The 25,695-nt window shown below is 36.3% G+C and overlaps 1 protein-coding gene and 1 long non-coding RNA gene across 2 annotated transcripts; one reads left to right on the top strand and one right to left on the bottom strand.

Moving 5' to 3' along the window:
• Nucleotides 1-718: 718 nt before the first annotated feature.
• On the bottom strand, nucleotides 719-7,509 carry LOC138883700 (uncharacterized). Its single transcript, XM_070164402.1, has 4 exons — nucleotides 7,149-7,509; nucleotides 6,955-7,046; nucleotides 6,302-6,595; nucleotides 719-802 (listed from the first exon to the last, which is right to left on the bottom strand). The coding sequence occupies exons 1-4, from the start codon at nucleotides 7,507-7,509 to the stop codon at nucleotides 719-721; spliced, it is 831 nt and encodes a 276-aa protein (XP_070020503.1).
• A 13,762-nt stretch (nucleotides 7,510-21,271) lies between these two features.
• On the top strand, nucleotides 21,272-23,182 carry LOC138884269 (uncharacterized). Its single transcript, XR_011404434.1, has 2 exons — nucleotides 21,272-21,554; nucleotides 21,688-23,182. It is a non-coding gene; the product is annotated as an uncharacterized lncRNA (long non-coding RNA).
• The last annotated feature ends 2,513 nt before the right edge of the window (nucleotides 23,183-25,695 follow it).

Raw genomic sequence — 25,695 nt, 5'->3', positions numbered from 1 at the left:
TGCAAAGGGCCTCTCCCCAACTGGAATGTACACCAAACTCCCCATACTGACTGCCTTTCGACTCAAGGCATCTGCCACTACATTGGCCTTTCCCGGATGATACAAAATAGTGATGTCATAATCTTTTAGCAACTCAAGCCACATCCGCTGCCTCAAATTAAGGTCTTTTTGCTTAAACAAATGCTGAAGACTGCGATGATCAGTGAATACCTCGCAAGATACGCCATATAAATAGCGCCTCCAAATCTTCAAGGCATGAACTATAGCAGCCAACTCTAAGTCATGAACAGGGTAGTTCTTCTCATGGGGCTTTAACTGACGAGAAGCATAAGCAATAACTCTACCCTCCTGCATCAACACACAGCCAATCCCAAGTCTCGAAGCATCACAATATACAGTATATGAACCTGTAGCTGATGATAACACCAATGCTGGAGCTGTGGTCAAAACTGTCTTGAGCTTCTGAAAGTTCTCCTCACACTCGTCTGACCATACAAATGGAGCACCTTTCTGAGTCAACTTGGTCAAGGGCGACGCAATGGATGAAAACCCCTGAACAAACCGACGATAATAGCCTGCTAATCCGAGAAAACTGCGGATTTCTGTGGCTGAGGACGGTCTATACCAACTCTGCACTGCTTCTATCTTCTTTGGATCAACTTGAATACCCTCGCTGGACACTATGTGTCCCAAGAATGCCACAGAACTTAGCCAAAATTCACACTTGGAGAATTTTGCATAAATCTTCTCCTCCCTCAATCTCTGCAACACCACACGCAAATGCTTGGCGTGCTCCTCCTAGCTATGCGAGTACACCAGAATGTCATCAATAAATACAATAACAAAAGATTCCAGATAAGGCCGAAATACACTGTTCATCAAATGCGTGAATGCTGTTGGGGCATTGGTCAGCCCGAAAGACATGACTAGAAACTCATAGTGACTATACCTAGTCCTGAAAGCTGTCTTAAGAATATCCGAGTCCCTGATTTTTAACTGGTGATAGCCCGAACGGAGATCAATTTTTGAAAACACCCTCGCTCCCTGAAGCTGATCAAATAAGTCATCAATGCGAGGCAAAGGATACTTGTTCTTCACTGTTACCTTATTTAACTGCCTGTAGTCAATGCACATTCTCATTGTGCCATCTTTCTTCTTCACAAACAGAACTGGCGCACCCCACGGTGACACACTAGGCCGAATGAACCCCTTGTTTAGGATCTCCTAAAGCAGCTCCTTCAATTCTTTCAACTCTGCTGGTGCCATACGATATGGCAGAATAGAAATGAGCTGGGTGCCGGCACCACGTCAATGCCAAAATCGATATCCCTGTCCGGCGGCATGCCCGGCAGGTCTGCAGGAAATACATCAGGAAAATCTCTCACAACTGGGACAGAATCAATACTAGGAGTCTCAGCTCCAACATCTCACACAAAAGCTAGATATGATAGACAGCCCTTCTCAACCATACGTTGGGCTTTCAAGAAGGAAACCACTCTACTAGGAACGTAATCAGTCATACCATGCCACTCGATCCTCGGAACACCCGGAATAGCCAAAGTAATTGTCTTAGCATGACAGTCTAGAATAACATGACACGAAGATAACCAATCCATGCCCAATATAACATCAAAATCCACCATGCTCAATAGCAATAGATCAACTCGGGTCTCCAAACCCTCAATAATCACAACACATGACCGGTACACACAGTCCACAACAACAGTATCGCCCACCGGGGTAGATAAAAGAACAGAAAAAGAAAGAAACTCCAGGGGCGTACCCAAATAATGAGCAAAATATGAGGATACATAAGAATAGGTGGAACCGGAATCGAATAATACAAAGGCATCTCTGTGGCAGACTGGAACAATTCCTATAATGACATCATCTGAAGCAATAGCATATGTCCTTCTTGGAATAGCATAAAAACGGCCCGACCACCGCCTGATCGACCTTAAATCTCCGTAAGCTATAACTGACTCACCAACACGCCTCAAACTGGAACCAATATAGCACATAACCGTGCAATCAACTTAATTAATAGCAAACTCCACAACTTGGCTCAAAGCCATAGATCAAAACGCACTCAATAATTCACAACGCATATACTCTATTGCTGCCGTAATACCATAGTGAGATTAAACTCACTCCTTCATAAGCTTGTGGAAACACGAATCATCTGGAATTTTAACTCTTCTGCAATTCTTGCATTCACTCACACAACTGTTAAGCCCACTCTTTAGGTGGCCCAATTTAGATTTCAATGCATATTCTTCACTTGTAAATGAGATCTTCTAATAGACAACATATGGATCACACCACCTTAGAACACTCCTCCGGAGATAACCCACCTACTTCACCTCCAATTAAAATTTTTGTATACCTTCCACGGTCATACACATTACACAATCACTTAATCTTCCTAAGTCTAAGCTCATACCGTAACATGAAATTTACTTCACTCCAAATAGGAGACATGAAAAGATTCTCCACGCGCCCATAACTCGGGGCTACACATCTAATCACAATGAAAATCAAACACTTAATAGTTCATCTATCATCCTGTCGCCCTTCCTCGTCACTTCCAAGTCATATAGATACATCTCGCAGTACTAACATACTCCTTACGTAGCTATCCAACCATCATTCCCACTAATAGGGACAATACCAGACATATAAGTTCAAAACACTTGCTCGCACAATTAGCACCTCGGTGCTCAAGCCATAGGCAAAGATCCGTCCTCGAGTCCCTCAGACTAGCCCAACATCAACTCACAGAGGTCACATCTCTCCCTTCGATCAGGGAATCACAAGCCATCAAGGCACATCTAATACTGAGCGCTCGTTCGTGCATACGAACACGTGGAAGGAATTGTAAAAGTTACTTTTTCAAGCTGAATCAAAGACGCACGATAAGAATTCATGAATATGAAGTTTTTCCTAAAGGTTCTGCAGCCTCTCGAGGATAAATACAGACGTCTCCGTACCGATCCGCGAGACTCTACTAAACTGGCTCATGACTTGCGAGACCAAGTAACCTAGGCTATGATACCAACTTGTCATGACCCCAAACCCGGTCGTGATGGCGCCGAACACACTGCTAGGCAAGCCCGACCATTCAACAACATTATCCCAAAATTTAATCAGATTATACATAAATGACACAGGGAATTACTAAATCATTACTTTCAAGTTTATAAATAATAATAAAATTTGCAGAAGTTCAATTAAAATACTACACCATAGCCCAATAGAATCTGGTGTCACGAATATGAGCCTCTAATACAGAATATCCACCTATTACAAGTCTGTCTAGGAAAAATGCGGAATAAGAGATAGAGATAGAGGGGAGAGATCAAGGCTGCGAACGCCATGCAGCTACCTCAATACTCCCGGATACTGCTGCTCAGCTAACAAATCCTCACTCAGCCTGTGGTGTACCTGGATCTGCAAAAATCCTCTAAAAACTCTTACAAAACTTATCCGAGCCTCATGGGACCCCGACCAAACATGCCAACATAATTCATAATATCATTCAAACCTCTTCCAATCATCAAAACACCTCAAACAACATCAAATTACCCAAAACTCATCGAATTCAAGCCTAATTTTCTAAAAACTTCCGAAATACACTTTCGATCAAAAACACAACCAAACCACGTTCGAATGACCTGAAATTTTACACACATATCCCAAATCACCTAACGAAGCTACTGCAACTCTCGGAATTCCATTCCGACTCTTGGATCAAAATCTCACCTATCAACCGGAATTCGCCAAAATACTAACTTCGCCAATTCAAGCCTAATTCTACACCGGACCTCCAAAATTACTTCCGATCACACTCCTAAGTCACAAATCATCCCCCGAAGCTAACCGAATCATCGGAATTCACATCTGAGCCCTCTAACTCATAAGTCAACATCGGGTTGACTTTTCCAACTTAAGCCTTCTTAAAAAAGACTAAGTGTCTCATTTCTTATCAAAACCACTCCAAACCAACTCGATCACATAAGATACGGATAATAAATCATAAAGAAGCTGAGATTGGGAAAAAAATGGAGCGGTAACTCATGAGACGACGGGCCGGGTCATCACAAAATCAGTTGAACCGGTGATCCAATTAAAATCAAAGAATCCCTCTATCACTGCAGGATATTTACTGTAGTGCAAAGCAAAGCCCTGGGTATGTTCTAAATATCCCAAAACTCGTTTCATTACCATCCAATGAGATTGGCCTAGATTGCTCATATATCGACTCAATTTACTTATAACACAAGCTATATCTGGTCGTGTACAATTCATGATGTACATTAAGCAATCCAACACACGAGCATAATCCAATTGTGATATGCTTTGGCCTTTGTTCTTTACTAATGCAAGATTCACGTCAATTGGAGTCTTTGCAACTTTAATTCCCAAGTGCTTGAATTTTTCAAGTACTGTATTAATATAATGAGATTGTGACAATGCCAGACCTTGAGAAGTCTTATGGATCTTAATTCCCAGAATTAAATCAGCAACTCCCAAGTCTTTCATATCAAACTTGCTAGTTAGCATACACTTAGTAACATTTATGTTGGCAATATCATTACTCATTATGAGCATATCATCCACATATAAGCAAACAATGACTATGTGATTTGGAACATTTTTAATGTACACACATTTATCACATTCATTTTTCTTAAATCTATTTGACAACATTGTTTGGTCAAATTTCACATGCCATTGTTAGGGTGCTTTTTTTAATCCGTAAAGGGACTTAACAAGTCTACAGACCTTCTTTTCTTTACCTGGAACCACAAACCCTTCAGATTGTTCCATGTAGATTTCTTCCTCCAACTCTCCATTTAAGAAGGTCGTCTTTACATCCATTTGATGAATTTCAAGACCATAAACTATAGCTAACGCTACAAATGTTCGTATGGACGTAATTCTTGTAACTTGAGAGTATGTATCAAAATAGTCAAGACTTTTCTCGTTATCTATACCCTTTGACCACAAGTCTTGCCTTATATTTGTCAATAGTGCCATCATCTTTTATTTTCCTCTTAAAGATCCGTTTAGAACCCAATGGTTTATTTCCAGGAGGAAGATCAACCAATTCCCATATATAGTTGTTCAATATGGATTCTATTTCACTATTTATTGCCTCTTTCCATAACAATGATTCCGAAGAAGACATAACTTCTTTAAATGTTTGAGGCTCATTTTCCAATAAAAAAGTCACAAAATCTAGTCCAAATGAAGTAGACGTTCTTTGACGTTTACTACGTCTTGGATCCTCCTAGTTAAGTGTACTTTCATTTGTTTCTTCCCGAGGTCGTTTAGATCCTTCACCAATTGACTCACATTCCTTTCTATACGGATATATATTTTCAAAGAACTCAACATTATCTGATTCTATAACTATATTATTATGAATGTCGAGATTTTTGATTTATGAACCAGAAATCGATATTACTATTAGTCGCATATCCTATGAAAATATAATCAACGGTTTTCGGTCCTATTTTTACCCTTTTGGGTTTAGGAACTTGCACTTTTGCCAAACACCCTCATACTTTAAAATAATTCAAGTTGGCTTCCTTCCTTTCCATTTTTCATATGGAATGGATTGTATTTTTCTATGGGGTACTTGATTTAGTATATATCCGGCTAGCCGTAAGAATGGCTTCCCCCCATAAGTTATGTGGAAAACAAGAACTTATCAATAATGCGTTCATCATCTCCTTTAATGAACGATTCTTTCTTTTTGCAATCCCATTGGATTGGGGCGTGTAAGGGGCCGTTGTTTGATAAATAATTCCATATTCTAGACATATTTGTTCAAAAGGAGATTCATATTCACCACCCCTATCACATTTTATCATTTTGATTTTCTTGTTAAGTTGCGTTTCAACTTCATTTTTGTAATGCTTGAATGCGTCTATTGCTTCATCTTTACTATTAAGTAAGTAAACATAGCAATATCGAGTATTATCGTCAATAAAAGTTATGAAATACTTCTTTCCACCGCGAGATGGTATTGACTTCATGTCACAAATATCTGTGTGAATTAAGTCTAAAGGATTTGAATTCCTTTCAACTGACTTATAAAGATGTTTAACATACTTAGATTCCACACATACTTGACATTTGATTTGTCACATTCAAACTTAGGCAATACTTCCAAATTAATCATTTTCTGCAAGGTTTTATAATTAACATGACCCAAACGTATATGCCATAATTCATTTGACTTAAGTAAGTAAGACAAAGCTGAAATTTTATTATTATTTTCAACAACCATTACATTCAGCTTGAAAAGGCCTTCAGTGAGGTAACCTTTTCCTACAAACATTTCATTCTTACTTATTACAACTTTATCAGAAACAAAAACACATTTGAAACCATTCTTAACAAGAAGTCCAGTAGAGGCTAAATTCTTCCTAATCTCGGGAACATAAAGGACGTTATTCAAAGTTACCACTTTGCCGGAAGTCATTTTGAGAAATATCTTCCCACATCCTTCAATCTTGGCCTTTGCAGCATTTCCCATAGAAATCGTCTCATTGGGTCCAACAGGATCATAAGTAGAAAAGCTTCTCTAATAGTACAAACATGGTGAGTGGCTCCAGAATCAATCCACCACTTTTTAGGATTGCCCACCAGGTTGCATTCGGAAAGCATGGCACATAATTCATCAACATCATCATGCTTTTCAACTATGTTTGCTTGACCCTTCTTCTTGTCTTTCTTCATAGCATGACACTTTGTAGATTTGTGTCCGTTTTTTCCACAGTTGTAGCAGTTTCCACTGAACCGCTTCTTGCTTGGGTTGTATTTCGGTCTAGAAACCTTCTTCCTCTTTTTGTTCTCTTCAACAATATTTTCTCCCATTATTGTTGAGTTTCCACGGCCTCTCTTTTCAGCAGCATTGTTGTCCTCTTCGATTCTCAACCGAACAATGAGATCTTCAAGGGTCATCTTCTTGCGTTTGTGTTTCAAGTAGTTTTTGAAGTCCTTCCACAAAGGAGGAAACTTCTCAATCATCGTTGCTACTTAGAATGCTTCATTGATGACAAGACCTTTAATGAAATTTCTGTTAGTAAAAATACTAAGATTACTACTTTCAATATCAATATTATTTTGATTTATACCTTCAGCAAGGAGATCGTGAATAGTCACTTGCAATTCCTGGACTTGGGTAATAACAGACTTGCTATCTACCATTTTGTAGTCCAAAAACTCTGCAGCAATGAACTTCTTCAACCCGGCATCTTCGATTTTGTATTTTTTTTCGAGCGTAGTCCACAGTTCTTTTGACGTTTCCATGTCACTGTAGACGTTATACAAAGCATCCTCCAACCCGCTTATAATATAATTCTTCCACAAAAAATCTGAATGCCTCCACGCCTCAATCACAAGAAAACATTCAGTTTCTTGAGTTTCATCAGCCAACACAAGAACATCTTCCTTAATGAACTTCTGGAGACTTAGAGTAGTCAAGTAGAAGAACATCTTTTGCTACCAGCGCTTGAAATCAATCCCGGAAAACTTTTCGGGTTTCTCCGCCGGTGCCAATGCTGCCGGTGTCGTTCGACTTGTTGAGGTATTGGCCGTCACCATTGGAATAGCTTGGTTTATATTATCATTAGTCATTTCTGTAAAAGAATGACACAAACGTTACAATCACGTAGATTTTAATAGAGTACAAAACCACAAAGGTTTTACTCTCCAGAAATAGTGAGTACAAATACAGAAAATATGTTAAATTCCTTAAGCTTGTTATTAAACTGTATTTGTAAAATAATTCTGGAAATATAAATGAACATAAACAGAAGTGAACAACAAAATAACAGAAAACTAATTCGAGCCCACTGAATTCACAGTGTTTCCTTAAGGAATTTAATCCCCTCCTAGTACCCAAGGTTATGGCTTATTTCCTCCCGGGATAGAACGAATTACACACTGGTGTAGTCGTACTTCAAACCCTAGTGTTTCAGCGAACACAAAGTTCGGTAGCAAATCACACTTACTATTGCTTTGTCTAATGCTAAAAGTATGCAGAAGAAGGAGGAGAAACTCAGAAAATCGTAGTGAAATTCTGAGCAGAATAGTGTTGTATTTATAGCCAAAGTTGGGCTGAAATCTGAAGAGGTGCAACCCTTCAGAATGGCTGTTTCTGCAAAACGGCCATAGCATAAATGCCATTAAATAAATGGCTATTTACTCAACAATAAAGAGGGAAAATAAAGAAGAAAAATTGAAGAAGGTAGTTAATTTTCTGTTACCAAAACAGAAAAACGGATTGGATTTAATATTAATATTCTGTTATTGAAACAAATATTTAATAACATTTCTGTTAATATTTTACTATTAACAAATAAATTTGGTCCAAAAAGTTAATCAATCAATCATTTGACCGAATCCGAATCCGAGCATAGTCGAGCGACGATGACGACGACAACGATGTGAGACTTGCCTTCTTCTCAACTCTTTAAGAGCTAGAAGAAGAGCAATTGCTTATATACCCATAAAAAGCTTCTTCCTCTTCCAATATGGGACAATGTCCATTTACCGGGGGAGGGGGGGGACTTAAAATTTTACTCAAAATTTTTATTTCCCTCCATTTTCCATTCACCCTCTTTTAAGTATTTAATATATTAATTAAATACATAAAAAAACCCAACAGAGGCAGGCCGGGGAAGTATTGAGGAGATGTGATTAGACAGGATATGACGTACATTGCTCCAACTTACTGAGGACATGACCATGGATAGGAAGGTATGTAGGTTGAGAATAAAGGTAAATGTTAGGATAGGTAGCCGAGTGTTGTCCTATCTGTAACAGTAGCTCTAGTATATGACTTAATGTCCTTTGTGTATTTTCGTATTCCTTGACTTATGTTAGTACTTGTTGTTTTCGTTTCGGATTTCTATTATAGTACCTACTGTTAGTTTTATATTTCTGCTTCGGTTTTTTGATTGGTGTACTTGTTATTGTCCTTTCTTTTACTTTACTGAGCCGAGGGTCTACCGAAAGCAGGTCTGCGTATACTCTACCTTCCCCGAATTCTATTGGTGGGATTACACTGGATTTTTTGTTTTTATTGTTGTCGTCGTAAGAATGGAAGTCACTTTCTTCATATCAGGCCCTCTACACAGAGAAGTGGAGAAGCAACGAAAAATATCAAAATAACACCCTCCAAACCTGCAACATAAGAACTGTATATCAACAAGATTATTAGTGGCTCACATGATAGTGTTCACTCAAAGAGAGCAGAAGAAGATATAGAGGATATACTGAAGAGAAGGGCCTCCTCTTCGTTCTACGTTTCCCTTTTCTTCTACTTGATATTCATGCATATTTTCCTTTCTTGAATGACATTCCCAAACTAATGCGTATTGATAAATAACAATGAGAGGTGCAGTTAGGATTTAAGACTTTCTAGTTTTTATTTTTTATTTTTTATTTTAAATTGTTGAGTTTTAAGACAAATATAAAATTTGGACCAAAGTTACAAAGTTCGGCCAAATAGTAACCTACACACTAGCTCTGGTGCCCATGTTATCAACTTACCAATCCAAAGAACAAAATAAAAAAGAAATTACAATGAGGGTTCCGGGGGCTTCACGAGGTAGGTTAAATTTTTTTTATCGAGTTTCTTTAAGTTTTGCTCGTAAATAATGTAGAAGTATTTATGTAATCAAGTCATATATATTAACAGAAAAATAATATCAACATTTAACAAATTTTGACAATTTTATTAACCAAGAAATGAGATCAGGTTAACTTACACTAATTGTACGTTAGGAGATAAAACTTAGCTATGTTTTCGTCATGTTCTAAACAGTACAAGAAGTTGTACCGCATCCACACGAAAATCCAAAACATCACTGGTATTGGTAGGAATTTCGAAAGAATTGAGATAACAAACTACGTAGTGTATTTCAAATAGATTGCAATCTATTTCCTCTTATAATTTATGTACTATACTTTACTTTTTAATATGTCCTAAAAAGAATATCATATTTTCTTATTTAGAAAAAATTTAACTTTAAATTTTCTATTTATCTTTAATGAGATATATAATTCATAGTTATACAAATATATATGATTTGTTTTAGATCAGAAATTCAAAGTATTTATTTTTATTAAACTTCGTACTGAATCAAACACTAGCATAAAAGTTGAGATGGAGGGAATAGTACTTTTGTTAGTTCAAATAGTAATGATAAAAGATATTGTTAATTTTTACTCCCCCGTACCAAAATGTCATTATTCCTGCATTTACTTGAGAAATATATATTCTCGAAGGCATTTTCATCGTCTTTTCCCTTATGAGAATGAAAGCAAAAAACAACTACTCAACATATGCGAGGCCAATATTGAATAGACAATTTCAACATAAGAATAAATCGCCTCAAGGCAAGTAAAGAATGCTGCCGGTGTCGTTCGACTTGTTGAGGTATTGACAGTCACCATTGGAATAGCTTGGTTCATATTATTATTAGTCATTTCTGTAAAAGAATGACACAAACGTTAAAATCACGTAGATTTTAATAGAGTACAAAACCACAAAGGTTTTACTCTCCAGAAATAGTGAGTACAAATACAGAAAATTTGTTAAATTCCTTAAGTTTGTTATTAAACTGTATTTGTAAAATAATCCTGGAAATATAAATGAACATAAACAGAAGTGAACAACGAAATAACAGAAAACCAATTCGAGCCCACTGAATTCACAGTGTTTCCTTAAGGAATTTAATTCCCTCTTAGTACCCAAGGTTATGGATTATTTCCTCCCAGGATAGAACGAATTATATATTGGTGTAGTCGTACTTCAAACTCTAGTGTTTCAGCGAACACAAAGTCGGTAGCAAATCACACTTACTATTGCTTTGTCTAATGCTAAAAGTATGCAGAAGGAGGAGAAACTCAGAAAATCGTAGTGAAATTCTGAGCAGAATAGTGTTGTATTTATAGCCAAAGTTGGGCTGAAATCTGAAGAGGTGCAACCCTTCAGAATGACTGTTTCTGCAAAACGACCATAGCATAAATGTCATTACATAAATGGCTATTTACTCAACAATAAAGAGGGAAAATAAAGAGGAAAAATTGAATAGGGTAGTTAATTTTCTGTTACCAAAACAGAAAAACGGATTGGATTTAATATTAATATTTAATATTAATATTCTGTTATTGAAACAAATATTTAATAACATTTCTGTTAATATTTTGCTATTAACAAATAAATTTGGTCCAAAAAGTTAATCAATCAATCATTTGACCGAATCCGAATCCGAGCCGAGCCAAGCGAGCGACAACGATGACAACGGCGTGAGGCTTGCCTTTTTCTCAACTCTTTAAGAGCTAGAAGAAGAGCAATTGCTTATATACCCATAAAAAGTCTCTTTCGCTTCTAATATGGGACAATGTCCATTTACCGGGGGGGGGGGGACTTAAAATTTTACTCAAAATTTTTATTTCCCTCCATTTTCCATTCACCCTCTTTTAAGTATTTAATATATTAATTAAATACATAAAAAACCCAACAGAGGCAGGCCGGGGAAGTATTGAGGAGATGTGATTAGACAGGATATGACGTACGTTGCTCCAACTTACTGAGGACATGACCATGGATAGGAAGGTATGTAGGTTGAGAATAAAGGTAAAGGTTAGGATAGGTAGCCTAGTGTTGTCCTATCTGTAACAGTAGCTCTAGTATATGACTTAATGTCCTTTGTGTATTTTCGTATTCCTTGACTCATGTTACTACTTGTTGTTTTCGTTTCGGATTTCTATTATAGTACCTACTGTTAGTTTTATATTTCTGCTTCGGTTTTTTGATTGGTGTACTTGTTATTGTCCTTTCTTTTACTTTAGTGAGCCGAGGGTCTACCAAAAGCAGGTCTGCGTATACTCTACCTTCCCCGAATTCTATTGGTGGGATTACACTGAATTTTTTGTTTTTATTGTTGTCGTCGTAAGAATGGAAGTCACTTTCTTCATATCAGGCCCTCTACACAGAGAAGTGGAGAAGCAACGAAAAATATCAAAATAACACCCTCCAAACCTGCAACATAAGAACTGTATATCAACAAGATTATTAGTGGCTCACATGATAGTGTTCACTCAAAGAGAGCAGAAGAAGATATAGAGGATATACTGAAGAGAAGGGCCTCCTCTTCGTTCTACGTTTCCCTTTTCTTCTACTTGATATTCATGCATATTTTCCTTTCTTGAATGACATTCCCAAACTAATGCGTATTGATAAATAACAATGAGAGGTGCAGTTAGGATTTAAGACTTTCTAGTTTTTTTTTTTTTTTTTTTAACACAAATATAAAATTTGGACCAAAGTTACAAAGTTCGGCCAAATAGTAACCTACACATTAGCTCTGGTGCCCATGTTATCAACTTACCAATCCAAAGAACAAATAAAAAAAGAAATTACAATGAGGGTTCCGGGGGCTTCACGAGGTAGGTTAAATTTTTTTTATCGAGTTTCTTTAAGTTTTGCGCGTAAATAATGTAGAAGTATTTATGTAATCAAGTCATATATATTAACAGAAAAATAATATCAACATTTAGCAAATTTTGACAATTTTATTAACCAAGAAATGAGATCAGGTTAACTTACACAAATTGTGCGTTAGCAGATAAAACTTAGCTATGTTTTCGTCATGTTCTAAACAGTACAAGAAGTTGTACCGCATCCACACGAAAATCCAAAACATCACTGGTATTGGTTGAAATTTCGAAAGAATTGAGATAACAAACTACGTAGTGTATTTCAAATAGATTGCAATCTATTTCCTCTTATAATTTATGTACTATACTTTACTTTTTAATGTCCTAAAAAGATTATCATATTTTTTTATTTAGAAAAAATTTAACTTTAAACTTTCTATTTATCTTTAATGAGATATATAATTTATAGTTATACAAATATCTATAATTTGTTTTAGATCAAAACTTCAAAGTATTTATTTTTATTAAACTTCGTACTGAATCAAACACTAACATAAAAGTTGAGATGGAGGGAATACTACTTTTATTAGTTCAAATAGTAATGATAAAAGATATTGTTAATTTTTACTCCCCCTTACCAAAATGTCATTATTCCTGCATTTACTTGAGAAATATATATTCTCGAAGGCATTTTGCATCGTCTTTTCCCTTGCGAGAATGAAAGCAAAAAACAACTACTCAACATATGCGAGGCCAATATTGAATAGACAATTTCAACATAAGAATAAATCGCCTCAAGGCAAGTAAAGAAAGCTGCCGGTGTGGTTCGATTCGTTGAGGTATTGACATTCACCATTGAAATAGCTTGGTTCATATTATCATTAGTCATTTCTATAAAAGAATGACACAAACGTTAAAATCACGTAGATTTTAATAGAGTACAAAACCACAAAGGTTTTACTCTTCAGAAATAGTGAATACAAATACAGAAAATATGATAAATTCCTTAAGCTTGTTATTAAACTGTATTTGTAAAATAATTCTGGAAATATAAATGAACATAAACAGAAGTGAACAACGAAATAACAGAAAAACAATTCGAGCCCACTGAATTCACAGTGTTTCCTTAAGGAATTTAATCCCCTCCTAGTACCCAAGATTATGGATTATTTCCTCCCAGGATAGAACAAATTACACACTGGTGTAGTCGTACTTCAAACCCTAGTGTTTCAGCGAACACAAAGTTCGGTAGCAAATCACACTTACTATTGCTTTGTCTAATGCTAAAAGTATGCAGAAGAAGGAGGAGAAACTCAGAAAATCGTAGTGAAATTCTGAGCAGAATAGTGTTGTATTTATAGCCAAAGTTGGGCTGAAATCTGAAGAGGTGCAACCATTCAGAATGGTTGTTTCTGCAAAACGGCCATAGCATAAATGCCATTACATAAATGACTATTTACTAAACAATAAAGAGGGAAAATAAAGAGGAAAAATTGAAGAGGGTAGTTAATTTTCTGTTACCAAAACAGAAAAACGGATTGGATTTAATATTAATATTCTGTTATTGAAACAAATATTTAATAACATTTCTGTTAATATTTTACTATTAACAAATAAATTTGGTCCAAAAAGTTAATCAATCAATCATTTGACCGAACCCGAATCCGAGCCGAGCCGAGCGAGCGACGACGATGACAACGACGCGAGGCTTGCCTTTTTCTCAACTCTTTAAGAGCTAGAAGAAGAGCAATTGCTTATATACCCATAAAAAGTCTCTTCCGCTTCTAATATGGGACAATGTCCATTTACCGGGGGGGGGGGGAGACTTAAAATTTTACTCAAAATTTTTATTTCCCTCCATTTTCCATTCACCCTCCTTTAAGTATTTAATATATTAATTAAATACATAAAAAAACCCAACAGAGGCAGGCTGGGGAAGTATTGAGGAGATGTGATTAGACAGGATATGACGTACGTTGCTCCAACTTACTGAGGACATGACCATGGATAGGAAGGTATGTAGGTTGAGAATAAAGTTAAAGGTTAGGATAGGTAGCCTAGTGTTGTCCTATCTGTAACAGTAGCTCTAGTATATGACTTAATGTCCTTTGTGTATTTTCGTATTCCTTGACTCATGTTACTACTTGTTGTTTTCGTTTCGGATTTCTATTATAGTACCTACTGTTAGTTTTATATTTCTGCTTCGGTTTTTTGATTGGTGTACTTGTTATTGTCCTTTCTTTTACTTTACTGAGCCGAGGGTCTACCGAAAGCAGGTCTGCGTATACTCTACCTTCCCCGAATTCTATTGGTGGGATTACACTGGATTTTTTGTTTTTATTGTTGTCGTCGTAAGAATGGAAGTCACTTTCTTCATATCAGGCCCTCTACACAGAGAAGTGGAGAAGCAACGAAAAATATCAAAATAACACCCTCCAAACCTGCAACATAAGAACTGTATATCAACAAGATTATTAGTGGCTCACATGATAGTGTTCACTCAAAGAGAGCAGAAGAAGATATAGAGGATATACTGAAGAGAAGGGCCTCCTCTTCGTTCTACGTTTCCCTTTTCTTCTACTTGATATTCATGCATATTTTCCTTTCTTGAATGACATTCCCAAACTAATGCGTATTGATAAATAACAACGAGAGGTGAAGTTAGGATTTAAGACTTTCTAGTTTTTTCTTTTTGTTTTTTTTTTAATTTTAAATTGTTGAGTTTTAAGACAAATATAAAATTTGGACCAAAGTTACAAAGTTCGGCCAAATAGTAACCTACACACTAGCTCTGGTGCCCTGTTATCAACTTGCCAATCCAAAGAACAAAATAAAAAAGAAATTACAATGAGGGTTCCGGGGGCTTCACGAGGTAGGTTAAATTTTTTTTATCGAGTTTCTTTAAGTTTTGCGCGTAAATAATGTAGAAGTATTTATGTAATCAAGTCATATATATTAACAGAAAAATAATATCAACATTTAACAAATTTTGACAATTTTATTAACCAAGAAATGAGATCAGGTTAACTTACACTAATTGTGCGTTAGCAGATAAAACTTAGCTATGTTTTCGTCATGTTCTAAACAGTACAAGAAGTTGTACCGCATCCACACGAAAATCCAAAACATCACTGGTATTGGTAGAAATTTCGAAAGAATTGAGACAACAAACTACGTAGTGTATTTCAAATAGATTGCAATCTATTTCCTCTTATAATTTATGTACTATACTTTACTTTTTAATATGTCCTAAAAAGAATATCATATTTTCTTATTTAGAAAAATTTTAACTTTAAACTTTCTATTTATCTTTAATGAGATATATAATTTATAGTTATACAAATATCTATGATTTGTTTTAGATCAAAAATTCAAAGTATTTATTTTTATTAAACTTCGTACTGAATCAAACACTAACATAAAAGTTGAGACGGAGGGAATACTACTTTTATTAGTTCAAATAGTAATGATAAAAGATATTGTTAATCTTTACTCCCCCGTACCAAAATGTCATTATTCCTGCATTTACTTGAGAAATATGTATTCTCGAAGGCATTTTCATCATCTTTTCCCTTATGAGAATGAAAGCAAAAAACAACTGCTCAACATATATATGCGAGGCCAATATTGAATAGACAATTTCAACATAAGAATAAATCGCCTCAAGGCAAGTAAAAAAATATTAGGAAATGGCTGTTACGTACCCATACAAAAATGGATGGTGCCATAGTACTCCTTGAACAGACAGTTGCTTTAACACCATTATACTACTATAATCTATAGATGGCATAATAATCATGTCCTTAACACAAACGAAGTTTCACTTTTAATTGTGAAGGGGGCCAATATTAGCCTAAGAGTTTAAGTTAATCTATTTTCTGGTTGTCATATCAGCTCTAATATAGAAAGGTAAAATTCTTTATACTGTCAGAACATAAACTCTTAGACTAAACACGAGTAATAACTAGCTATGATCTAAACTGCAAAAGAAGTAATATTCCTTCCAATCTTGAGTTGCAGAATTTGCTGTAATTCCTCGGCACGACAAGGAACTTCAAGAACACCCTTTTGTACAAATCCATATTCATCTTCAGCTTGTTTCAGTAAATTCAAGAATTTTGGGTTTGTGAGCCAATGCCTACAAACGTCTTTGGTTCCTCCTCTGGATTCACTGACAAAACAGCAAAATGTCCTTCTTTTACATCATTTGGTACCACTTCATCATTTGCTCTTGGTGTTTCTACAAATTCATCAACAGCTTCATGAGTTTCGTGTCTAAAAATTGATTTGGGAATTAGTAGAAGATGAGTCTTGATCCGTAGTGTACCTTAGTCCGTACAATACAAATAAATTAATGTACAAAATTCCGTGTTGTTGGGAGTAGAAAAAGATACTACTACTAACTATTCAGTGCCGGGAAATGAAATGTTACTTAGCTTGCCGCGCTTGTTTTGCTACTCTATAAGTTTCACCTCAGAAAATAAAAAAGTTCTACCATGTAAATTTTTGGGATAACCCATATTTAAAAAATATGTAAACAAAAGGAAAAACTATTTTCCATGTACAAATCATTCAATTCAAAAAAAGTTCTCATAGCCCCTTCTATACCGTAACCTTTCCTTTTAAAAGAAATAAATTATGGATATATATATATATGTATGCTGGAATTTCTATCAATTGAGTGATATTAGAGATGGTACACAAACGGGGTATGGGAATTTAAACAAAGTGAACGGTTCACCATAATCCTAATTTTGCACGTGACATTTCACTTTTGTGTCTCATAACATTTCCCATTTCGGTCAATTTCGGCTATTTTTTCTGATTTTTAGAATTTTATCCATGTAAAGTTATGCTTGCAAGTATGATACTATTAATTTTTCTAGCATTAATTCGAGAATTTCCTTAATTCTTCTTGATTCGAAACTTTACGTCTTCTAATGTTTCCCCTGTTTACTGAGGGGGGCCAAATTATATGTAAGTGACTATTGGATTTTTGGCTCCAAAAATTTATTGTAACAATTTAAATGTACAAATCAAAAAGATGAAAAGATAATTAGATAAGCACTATTTCCCTACTTGCCTCTCTTCTCTATTGACTTATGAGGTATTTGGTTCAAGCTCTTCGCATGAAAGATTTATGTTTTTAATTACATCACGAGAGGAGAAAGGAGAACGTAAAAGAAAATGCTATGGTACTAAAGGCTTAGGACCCTCCCCTTAACTATGGAAGACGGGGAGCGCACTTGTACTCAACAAATGAACCTGCTTAAACCGTCAAACTTGGCAGGCTGGACAAGAAGAAAAAAAAGAGCAGCTCCGCGTACGAAGTATCTCAGATTCACACAGGGTTCGTGGTGTTAGGACCGAAAAAGCAGATTTCATGCGAAAGCTAACAAAGCAAATTTTGAACGACGATAAATCAGATAACAAAGAAAAATATATCAAAAGAGACACAAATATTTAACGTGCTTCGGTCAATTGACCTACATCCACGACAGAGATGAGCAATCCACTATATAAAAAGAGAGTACAAAATATCGAGAAAACAACCTCACGAAGAGTCAAACACAAGTGACACACTAACACTTGTCCCGTAACGTTCTCCCCCTAAACACGACTCTAAAAGCCCATATGGCTACATTGTGGATGCTACTGAATGAGAAGGATGAATCTTCAATTTATAGAACTCCAAACCTTTTCCTACAAGAAAAGGGACTAGCCAAATATGGAAGAATTATATTTTCCTTCTAGGAAAAGAAAAACCCGATTATAATAAATATGTTGTCCTTTCCTTCATGAGATAGGAAAACCAATTATGGTCAGAAAATCTGGACAAACACCTAACATGTGGAAGTAGGGATGACAATGGGGCGATGCGGGTGCGGGTAGGTGCGGGTTCCAGCTTATGCGGGGTAGGGGTGGATAGAAGCGGGGCGGTGCGGGTGCGGGGTGGGTTGTAATATTTTTTTGTTAAACTCAACGCGGTTGCGGGTTTTACACTACTAGAAACTCGGCTAAAACCGACCAACTTTGGTCGGTCAAAAAAACCGGCCAAAGTTGGTCGGTTTTTCAAAATATTTTTTTTTACGAAACCGACCAACTTTGGTCAGTTTTCTTTGGCGCAAAAATGCGAGAAACTATTTTTGAGTCCCACAAAATTTATTTTTCAAAAAACCGACCAATTTTGGTCGGTTTTTGCAATTAAAATAAATAAAAATTAATATTAAAAAAAAACTGACCAACTTTGGTCGGTAAATTCGGCCGGTCATTTTAAAAAATTGACCAACTTTGGTCGGTAATTTAATTTTTTAACAAAACCGACCAACTTTGGTCGGTTATTTTCGTGCGAAAATACAATTAAAGAGTATAAATAAAAAATAAGATAATCTTAAAACCAAATGCACCAATAGTTTAGTGGTAGAATAGTTTTTTGCCACAGTACACACCTCGGTTCGATTCCTAGATGGTGAATCTTTTGATTACATAATTAAAATACTGACCAACTTTGGTCGGGTTTTTTTTGCGACCAACCTTGGCCCTTTTACCTTTGCGACCAACCTTGGTCGGTAATTAGCGACTAACCTTGATCGGTAAGTTGATATATTACAAAAAATTGCTATATTTAGTTTGTATTGCCAAACCAGTTTATGCATTTAGCTCATCATTCTACAAAACCAATTAACTTAGTTGGTTCACATTTGTCTAGAAACGATCCTAAAAAAAGATTCAAAATGATCAGTAGGGTAATAACAAAACGTGTTACCCCTTTAATTTTATGGATTTGTTTCCATTCCAATAATGATTTTGATTCTTGATTTTAGTAGCCCTAAAATAAAGAAAATAACTAGTTCTGTTAATACAAGTTAACAGAAAAATGTTTGGGAAAAGGGGGAAAATGTTTACAATGTGCAACAATTTTTTTTTGTAATTGACGAGTTCAGTACATGATCAACAAAATATCTTGCATTTATTTTTACTAAACTGAAAATTCCATCCAAAATCTCTAAAGAAAAAAATGAAGAAAAAAACATATGGGGGTAGGGCAGGTGGACGCGGGTGAAAATACTATGCGAGGCGGGTGGACGCAGGTGAAAATACTATGCGGGGCGGGGCGGGGCGGGGCGGGTTGAAATCCTTGCGAATTTACGCTGGTTTGCCCCGCAATTGCACCACACCACACCGTTTGCCATTGGAAGAACCGTAGCTCAACTTGGTAGGCTGAATAAAAAAAAAATAGTTTTGTGCACAAATTACTTATAGATCATAAGAAGACAACTTTATTATTGCGCCAAGGCTCCCCTTCTAGTCGAACAAAAATATATATATATATATATATATATATATATATATATATATATATATATATATATATATATATATATATATATATCCATTATTATTGAGTTAATAAGGAATGAGAAAATTAAAGAAGAAGAGAGCCAAGGTTTGCAAGGCGGGGTGGATACATATAATGAAACAGATAACAAATGGAAAATCATGTTGAATTGAACAAATTGAGTTATGATACATTTCAGCCTAAAAAGACTTCTTAGTTCTCTTATTCTTTTTATCCAATCCATTTTCTCTCAAATAACATTTGACGGGTTCGATTATAACATGCTATTTATCTTAAACTCTTAAATTGATTTAACCTGTTCAATTTGAATAAGCCCATGATCTATTTGTCACTCCTAGCTACCTAACTATTTCCTTTTATTGTTCTCTAAGTTCTACTATCTTTTTTCAAATTTTTGTTGGCATATATATGTCATAAATTGATAGATATGCTACACTATTTCGTACAGTTTTGGACATGGTGAAAATAAGGTTTTGTTCTTATCCGGTAACTATATATATATATATATATATATATATATATATATATATATATATATATATATATATATATATATATATATATATAACAACAACAACACATTCAGCGCAATCCCATATGGTGGGCGACCTTACCCCGCACTACCTTTTGGAGATAGAGAGGCTATTTCCAATAATAGGAACCTAAGACCAATATAATACGAGAGTACGTAGCTAATAGTACTCAAAGGCGGATCCAAGATTTAGATCCTATGAGTTCAACTTTTAAGATTTTTGACATTGAACCAATTATAATTTTAAAGTTATGGGTTCATATCTGCTATTTATATTAATTTTAATAAATTTACATATAAATTTATGCTCCGCACGGAAAGTTAAGGGTTCAATTGAACCCGTACTTATAATGCTATATTCGCCTTTGATAGTACTAGTATGAACAAGGAAACCACTTGGCTACTTAACCTTCTACCCTAATCATCGACATCCACACCTTCCTATGAATTGTCATATATTAAACCTGGTTCAATATATGAGTCAAAATATTGACGTGTAGTAGGATTTAGATGATTTGATACAGTGGCCGATCCAGGATTTTCATCAAGGGGCTCAAAATTTACTGTATATACATAAAGAAACGAGAAGTTTTATTTTGTGTCTCGTACAACTGACACTAGTTATATGAGGCTTCTTTTTATCTCATAAAATTGTGGACCCCAATCTTATACTGCTGGGTCCACAAAATTCTTGGTCCACGAAACTGTGAGATAAAAAGTTGCTTCATCCAACTAGCGTAAGTTGAATGAGATACAAAATAAAATTTTCGATAAAGAAACATATTTGACCTTATATATGTACAGTGAGATTTTCCTTCTACCTCTACCCCAAATTCTGGTGATATAAATAAATTTTACACCAGTCGACAAACTCTTAAATACCATAAAAAAACTGTTTCATGAAAACCCACGGTTTCCTCTCTTTCCAGTGGGCTTCTATATCTTTGGTTGGGACAATCAAATTTGTACGTACGTAATGCATGGCTGGGAACAAAGGACCCATTAGTTTAGGAAGAGTCATTCAAGAAAGTGAACTATCAACTCACTGGATATATATCAAGGGAAATTTAGCAGTAAGTATAGGCCCTGCCTCCCATCTTTATCTTTTCCAGTTTCCTCTTATTTTCCATTGAACAGTTTCATATGATCAGCCATTATCCAAAATCTTGAGGAAATTCAGTTCATCTTTATCTTGATGTAAGTTTAGAGAGTGTTTGTCTTGATATTTCTTGTTTTTTTCCACTATTCTGTGAAGAGGGCCTGATGACGAAGTTAAAGGCCTGGCTTTCTACTTTCCAGAATTAAAGCTGATGAGACCTCTAATGTGTAGGTTTGGTGGGTGTTTATCTGACATTTCCTCTTCTTTTCCACTCCTCTGTGTAGAGGGCCCAATGAGGAAATTAATGGCTTTCAAAAGGGCAGTCCGGTGCAATAAGCCCCTCTCATGCTTGGGGTTTGGAAAAGAGCTGGACCAAGAGTTTATCGTACGCAATCCTACATTTCTGCAAGAGATTGTTTCTAGAACTTGAACCCGTGATCTTCTGATCACATAGCAGTAACTTTACCAGTTACACCAACGAGAGTCAAATCGTTTTCACCTTTCCTTCAGTTGCACCATACCGTGAAATGGAGAAAATAAATGCTTCCTCTGAAATATTTGACCTAATTTCTTTCAACACGACAGCGTGTGAAATCATATCCACTCCTCATATTAGCGGTGGATGCACGTTTAACGTAGCGCTATCACACGATACTACTTCGTCTAATTTTTGTTTTTACTAAATATATATATTAATACGGTGAGGAAATAAATAAGTAAGAAAAATGACACCACTTGACATAAATTGTATCTTAGTGTGTTAGTTATGTGCTTGATTTTGTTCTAAGAGGTCAGATGTTCTTTTCTAATTTGAATTCAGAACCTTTTCAAACTTAAAACTCAATAAAACTAATAGACAAATGCTATTTATTATCTATAGGTATGATAATTAAAGTTGTTACTCTAATTTTTTTATTAATTTAGACACCGCTTACAAATTTTTTTTACATACGACCCCTGGCTATTCAGAACTATAACTACCGTTTAAGAAAATTTTACATTGCATAATGGTGATAATAGAACCAGTTTGCCCATAATTATTATTGTTTCAATATTTATAACGTTTCCTTATACAACAATTACGTATATTTCAATTATTTCATTGAATACATAAGCCTCCTCATATGTTCCATATCCTCAGCCATAACAATAAAGTGGACCCAACCAAAACCTAGATTTTATCGGAATAACATAACCCAAATCAAACCTTGCAGCCGTAGCGCCACACCCAGAGACGGACCTATGTAATAGGTAGAGAAGCTATCGGCATCCATAAAGTTCGGCAAAATTTTTATGTATACATGTATACATATATGTGTTTGTATACTGTGGAAATCGGGGCTACCCTATTTCCTTCTTCGATGGGAAAAGTAATACCACGTCGAGAGGCCAGGACGCCGAGCTCGGGGTCGAAGCTCCTTTCCAATATTGAGGTTGAAGTCGATATCATTTGCCGAGGTCGAAAGAAGGCATACCTCGAGATAATACCGTTATAATTCAGTAACAGAAAGAGCGAGATACCCGCAACGGCCCGAAGATCATGGCATAAATTTCGGAACGGATTGGTCCTTGGCGGTTAGACAGCTGTCAATTATGATTTCCTGTTGTAATTAGAAGTGTACCTTATTTAGAACTTCCCTATTATATAAAAGGGAACTCATTCATTTGTAATAAACGACTCACTGATAAGAGAATATACATTCATCACTTTTTTACTTACTGTTCATCAGAGTTGCCTTACAATTTGCTGTTCTTACTAACACACCTCGAGGCTGTCAAAGGTCGAGGTCGAGATTTAGCTAGTATACTGTCACGATCCGGATTTTCCACCCTCGGGAGTCGTGATGGTGCCTACTCGTAGAAGCTAGGCAAGCCGCGAAATATAGAAATTCTAACTCTTTCATTTTAATCCTTTTTAACAACTTGAATTAACAGGAAATCAACCTTTAAAAATTAACAATAAACAAAATGAGCGGAAGACTTAAACAACTAAAAAAACAACCAAGCCAGTGCTACAAAGCCAATATACTCCTCTACCCGCAACCGTTGTCACAATCAGTACATATGCCAAAATCAGTACGAAAATGCCAACATGCATCTCTACCCAGAAATCGGTGTCACAATATCCACGGACTGTCTATGAGTACTACATACAAATGTCTGAACAAGGAAATACAGTCTGTCTCGGAAACAAGTGGAAACAGAACATATAAATAAATAGAAGAGAACGCCAGGCCTGCAGGACTACCTCGGGATCTCTGAGTGGACTGAAGGCTGGCTCCCCAAGTGCTACTGTCCAAATGCTACTCCGGTATCTGCACATAGTGCAGAGTGTAGCATCAATACAACCGACCCCATGTGCTGGAAGTGTTTGGCCTAACCCCGGCGAGGTAGTGACGAGGCTAGGACCAGACTCCAGATAAACCTGTGCAGTTATATAATATATAGCAAAAAAATAAATAGGAATAAACAATGTAAATGGGAGGGGGGTACATGCTACGGGGAACATATCAAATCCAACAGAAGCTAAAGAATGATAAGAGAAAACAGTTCAAGTTCTACAACAAACAATAATAACACTGTTGTGGCGCGCAACCCGATCCCTTATCATTTAACACGGTTGCGGCATGCAACCCGGTCCATTTATATTACTGTTGCGACGTGCAACCCGATCCAATATAACATTGTTGCGGCGTGCAACCCGATCCAATATATAATAATGTTGCAGCGTGCAACCCGATCCAACATATTTATATACCTTAAACTTAACCATACCACGAGTCCCGACAAGGGATCAACAATAAACTACACTATCCCGGCAAGGGAATTCAACAGTAAAGGTATATACGTCCCGGCAAGGGAGAATCAGCTATAACCAATCTTAACTCAATCCCCACTTATCTTAGCTAACACCATTACTCAATTATAATTACTTTCCACAAAAATAAACTAAATCCTTGCTCAATATCGAGAATCACCAATTAAAGCATCCGTAATATCATTTAAGAACACAACAATAGCAATTTAAGACTCACGGTCATGCTCGACACCAACGTATAGATACTTGTCACAATGCCTATATGTCATACTCAACAAGAAGCAAATAGCAAATAGGACACAACTCCTAATCCCTCAAGCTAAGGTTAGACCGAACACTTACCTCGAACATCCACGGCCAACTCAAGCCTTAAACACCGCCTTCCCTTTCTAATTCGACTCCAAATCGATTGTGTCTATACATAATCGACTTCATAACATCAATAAACGCTAAAAAATCCAATTCCAATGCTTAATTATAGCTTTCTAATCACTCTTCCCAAAAAGTCAAAAATTGACCCCGGGCCCGCTTGGTCAAAACACGAGGTTCGGACCAAAACCCAATCACCCATTCACCCACGATCCCGAATATATAATTTGTCTTCAAATCCGACCCCAAAACGAGGTCAAATTCCCAAATAATCAAAAAGCCCTAACTCTACCCAAATCCCTAATTTTCTACCCTTAATCACATGTTTTAGGCCTAGAAATCTAGTGGGTGTTGATAAAAATGAAAGAAAATAAGTTAAAGATTACTTACCCAAGAGGTTATGGTGAAGAAGTTCTTCAAAAATCACCCAAGAGGTGTGGAGAAGATGAAGTTTGTGAAAAATAATGAAAATCCCGTAATGTGTTCTGTTTTTGGAACTTAAAATAACTGGGCGAAATTACTCAACGCATTCGCGACACATCCATCGCGTTCGCGATGATTTAGTCCTGCTAGGCCTTCACGTTCCTGGAATACGGGTCGCGTTCACGGAGAAATTTCGAGCCTTCGCGTTCGCGTCCATATGGTCGCGTTCGCATAGATTTAATGCCCCACCCCCTGCCCAAGCTCAATTAGCCTTCACGTTCACGTTACCAGGCCCGCGTTCACGAAGGGAAGACCCCCCAATGCCTCGCATTCGCGACCTGGTTTATGCGTTCACGTAGAAGGAATTTCCTTCAGCATAATTAACACATCGCATTCGCGGGGGTCCTCCCGCGAACGCGAAGAAGGAAATATCAGAATACCAACACCTGAAAACCTACAACTTTCTATAAGCCACTTCTCCCACTCGATAAAGAATCTCAAACGAACCAATGAACCTACGGCTAAGCTTGCCCTTCTTCCGAAATCTCATCACGCCCTTCATAGGCGATACTCGGAGCAATAGCCGCTCACCGACCATGAAAGCCAAATCTCGAACCTTGCGGTCGGCA

This window comes from Nicotiana sylvestris, chromosome 12, assembly GCF_000393655.2.
Source record: "Nicotiana sylvestris chromosome 12, ASM39365v2, whole genome shotgun sequence".
NCBI lineage: Eukaryota > Viridiplantae > Streptophyta > Magnoliopsida > Solanales > Solanaceae > Nicotiana > Nicotiana sylvestris.
Note: the sequence above shows the minus strand (reverse complement) of the source record. Positions and strands in the feature narration are given on the sequence as shown.

Coding starts and splice junctions, on each gene's coding strand:
- LOC138883700 (XM_070164402.1), bottom strand. CDS start 7,509: ATGTTCTTCTACTTGACTACTCTAAGTCTCCAGAAGTTCATTAAGGAA. Junction 7,047..7,148: donor TCACGATCTCCTTGCTGAAG/GTATAAATCAAA, acceptor CATTCTAAGTAG/CAACGATGATTGAGAAGTTT. Junction 803..6,301: donor AAGGCCTTTTCAAGCTGAAT/GTAATGGTTGTT, acceptor GTACTCGCATAG/CTAGGAGGAGCACGCCAAGC.